Raw genomic sequence first — 2,087 nt, 5'->3', positions numbered from 1 at the left:
ATTTGTGCCCCGATAATTTATCAAGCATCTGATCAATAAAAGGGAGGGGAAAGTGGTCCTTCCGGGTGGCTGAATAGAGCCTCCGGTAATCGACACACACACGCCAACCCGTCACTTGACGAGTGGGGATCAATTCGTTATTCTCATTGGGAACAACAGTGATTCCTCCTTTCTTGGGAACCACTTGCACAGGACTAACCCATGCACTATCAGAAATCGGGTATATGATACCCACATCAAGAAATTTAAGAACTTATTTTCTGACAACATCTTTCATGACAGGGTTAAGTCTCCCTTGGGGTTGTACCACAGGTTTGTATTCATTTTCCATCAGAATTGTATGCATGCAAATCGTGGGACTAATCCCCTTTATGTCACTGATGGTCCAACCCATAGCAGATTTGTATTCTCTCAAAACTCTTAACAATTTCTCTTCCTCTAAAGGAGAAAGAGAACTACTTAAGATCACATGCTTTACCTCTCTCTCCTCAAGATAAGCATATTTGAGGGTGAGGTAGAGGTTTCAGTTCCAATTTTGCAGATTTAATTGGAGTCTCCTCATATCTTTTTAATTCCTCTCTCCAAACACTCCTAAACGAGAGAGATGAGACTGAATCCAATTGGTTCACAGTTTCAACATCACATTCAGGTAAGTCAGTAGACTCAAATCCTTCCATGATCACATCTTCTAAAGAGTCTTTCATAGAAATCCTCACAAATTCCTCACAAACGAACTCATCCACTACCTCAACACTAAAGATACTCTCATCATTCCTATGTTTCAATGACTCAAAGACCTTAAACCTCATTTTTTCTTCTCCTACTTTCAAAGAAAGAATTCCCTTCCTCACATTAATTTTTGCATTACCAGTTGCTAAAAAGGGTCTTCCTAGGATGAGAGGTATTATAGCATCTTCTTCCATATCTAATATAACAAAATCCACAGGGAAAATAAATTTATCTACCCTAACAAGAATATCCTCTATAATCCCGTAAGGAGTTTTGAGTGACCTATCTGCTAGTTGTAGGTTGATCATGGTGGGAGTGACCTCTCCTAAACCCAACCCCTCCAACATGGTGAGAGGCATCAAATTAATGCTTGCTCCCAAATCACAGAGAGCCTTAACAACAGGTAAACCTTCAATTTCCACAGGAAGTGTGAAACTTCCAGGATCTTTTATTTTCTGTGGAAGTTTCCTTTGCAAGATAGCACTACACTCCTCACTCATCATTATGGTCTCATCTACCTCACTCAGCTTTCTTCTTCTAGAGAGTATCTCTTTCATGAATTTAGAGTATGCAGGCATCTGTTCCAAAGCTTCAGAAAAAGGAATATTTATTTGTAACTTTTTGAAAACCTCAAGAAATTTAAAAAATTGCTTTTCTAAATTCTTTTTCACTAAAGCTTTTGGAAAAGGTATCTTGCAACAACTCTTGTCATTGGGGAAAGTAGTGGTTTCTTTATCTTTATTTACTTCAGATTTATCATTAATTTTTTTCTTCTCACTCACTTCCTTATTCTCTTCCTTAGATTTTTCCACTTCCTCACCCCTATTTTTTAGTATCTTTCTTTCGACACCTTTCAAAATTTTACCACTCCTAGTAGTTATAGCAGAAAGATTAGCTTGATTCTCAATAGTGTCATAGGGTAACTTACCTGGACTCATTTCTGAAAGCTGTTTGCAATCTGACCCATCTGATTCTCCAAATTTCTAAGGGAAGCCTCATGATTTTTGTTGGTATTTCTGGTTTCAGTCATGAAGGACTCAGTGGTATGAGCTAGTTTTCCCACAATGTCTTCCAAGCTCCTTTTCCCAGAGTTCTGATCTTGTTGAGGTTGTTGCCTCTGATCTGATACTGGCCCCTCCGTGGATTGGAGTACTGCTTAGAATTTCCTTACTTGGCATATCCACCTTGCTTTCTGTAAGATAAACTAGGATGATTCGCCCAACTGGGGTTGTATGTACCAGTAGGAGGATCATGCCTAGAGCTTCTCAGATACTTGATCTCTTCATCCATTGCCTCATTCTAAGTGCTCATCTTGCGATCATCCATCCTCTTGAACATGGCATCCATCTTATCTGAAA

The 2,087-nt window shown here is 39.1% G+C and overlaps 1 protein-coding gene across 1 annotated transcript; it reads right to left on the bottom strand.

The window, feature by feature from the left end:
* Positions 1-488: 488 nt before the first annotated feature.
* LOC130744197 (uncharacterized) lies at positions 489-1,667 on the bottom strand. Its single transcript, XM_057596389.1, has one exon. The coding sequence runs from the start codon at positions 1,665-1,667 to the stop codon at positions 489-491; it is 1,179 nt and encodes a 392-aa protein (XP_057452372.1).
* Positions 1,668-2,087: the final 420 nt, after the last annotated feature.

This window comes from Lotus japonicus, chromosome 3 (assembly GCF_012489685.1).
Source record: "Lotus japonicus ecotype B-129 chromosome 3, LjGifu_v1.2".
Lineage (NCBI taxonomy): Eukaryota > Viridiplantae > Streptophyta > Magnoliopsida > Fabales > Fabaceae > Lotus > Lotus japonicus.
Note: the sequence above shows the minus strand (reverse complement) of the source record. Positions and strands in the feature narration are given on the sequence as shown.

Excerpts from the sequence above, each read along its gene's own strand:
- LOC130744197 (XM_057596389.1), bottom strand. The coding sequence starts at position 1,667 with ATGAGTCCAGGTAAGTTACCCTATGACACTATTGAGAATCAAGCTAAT.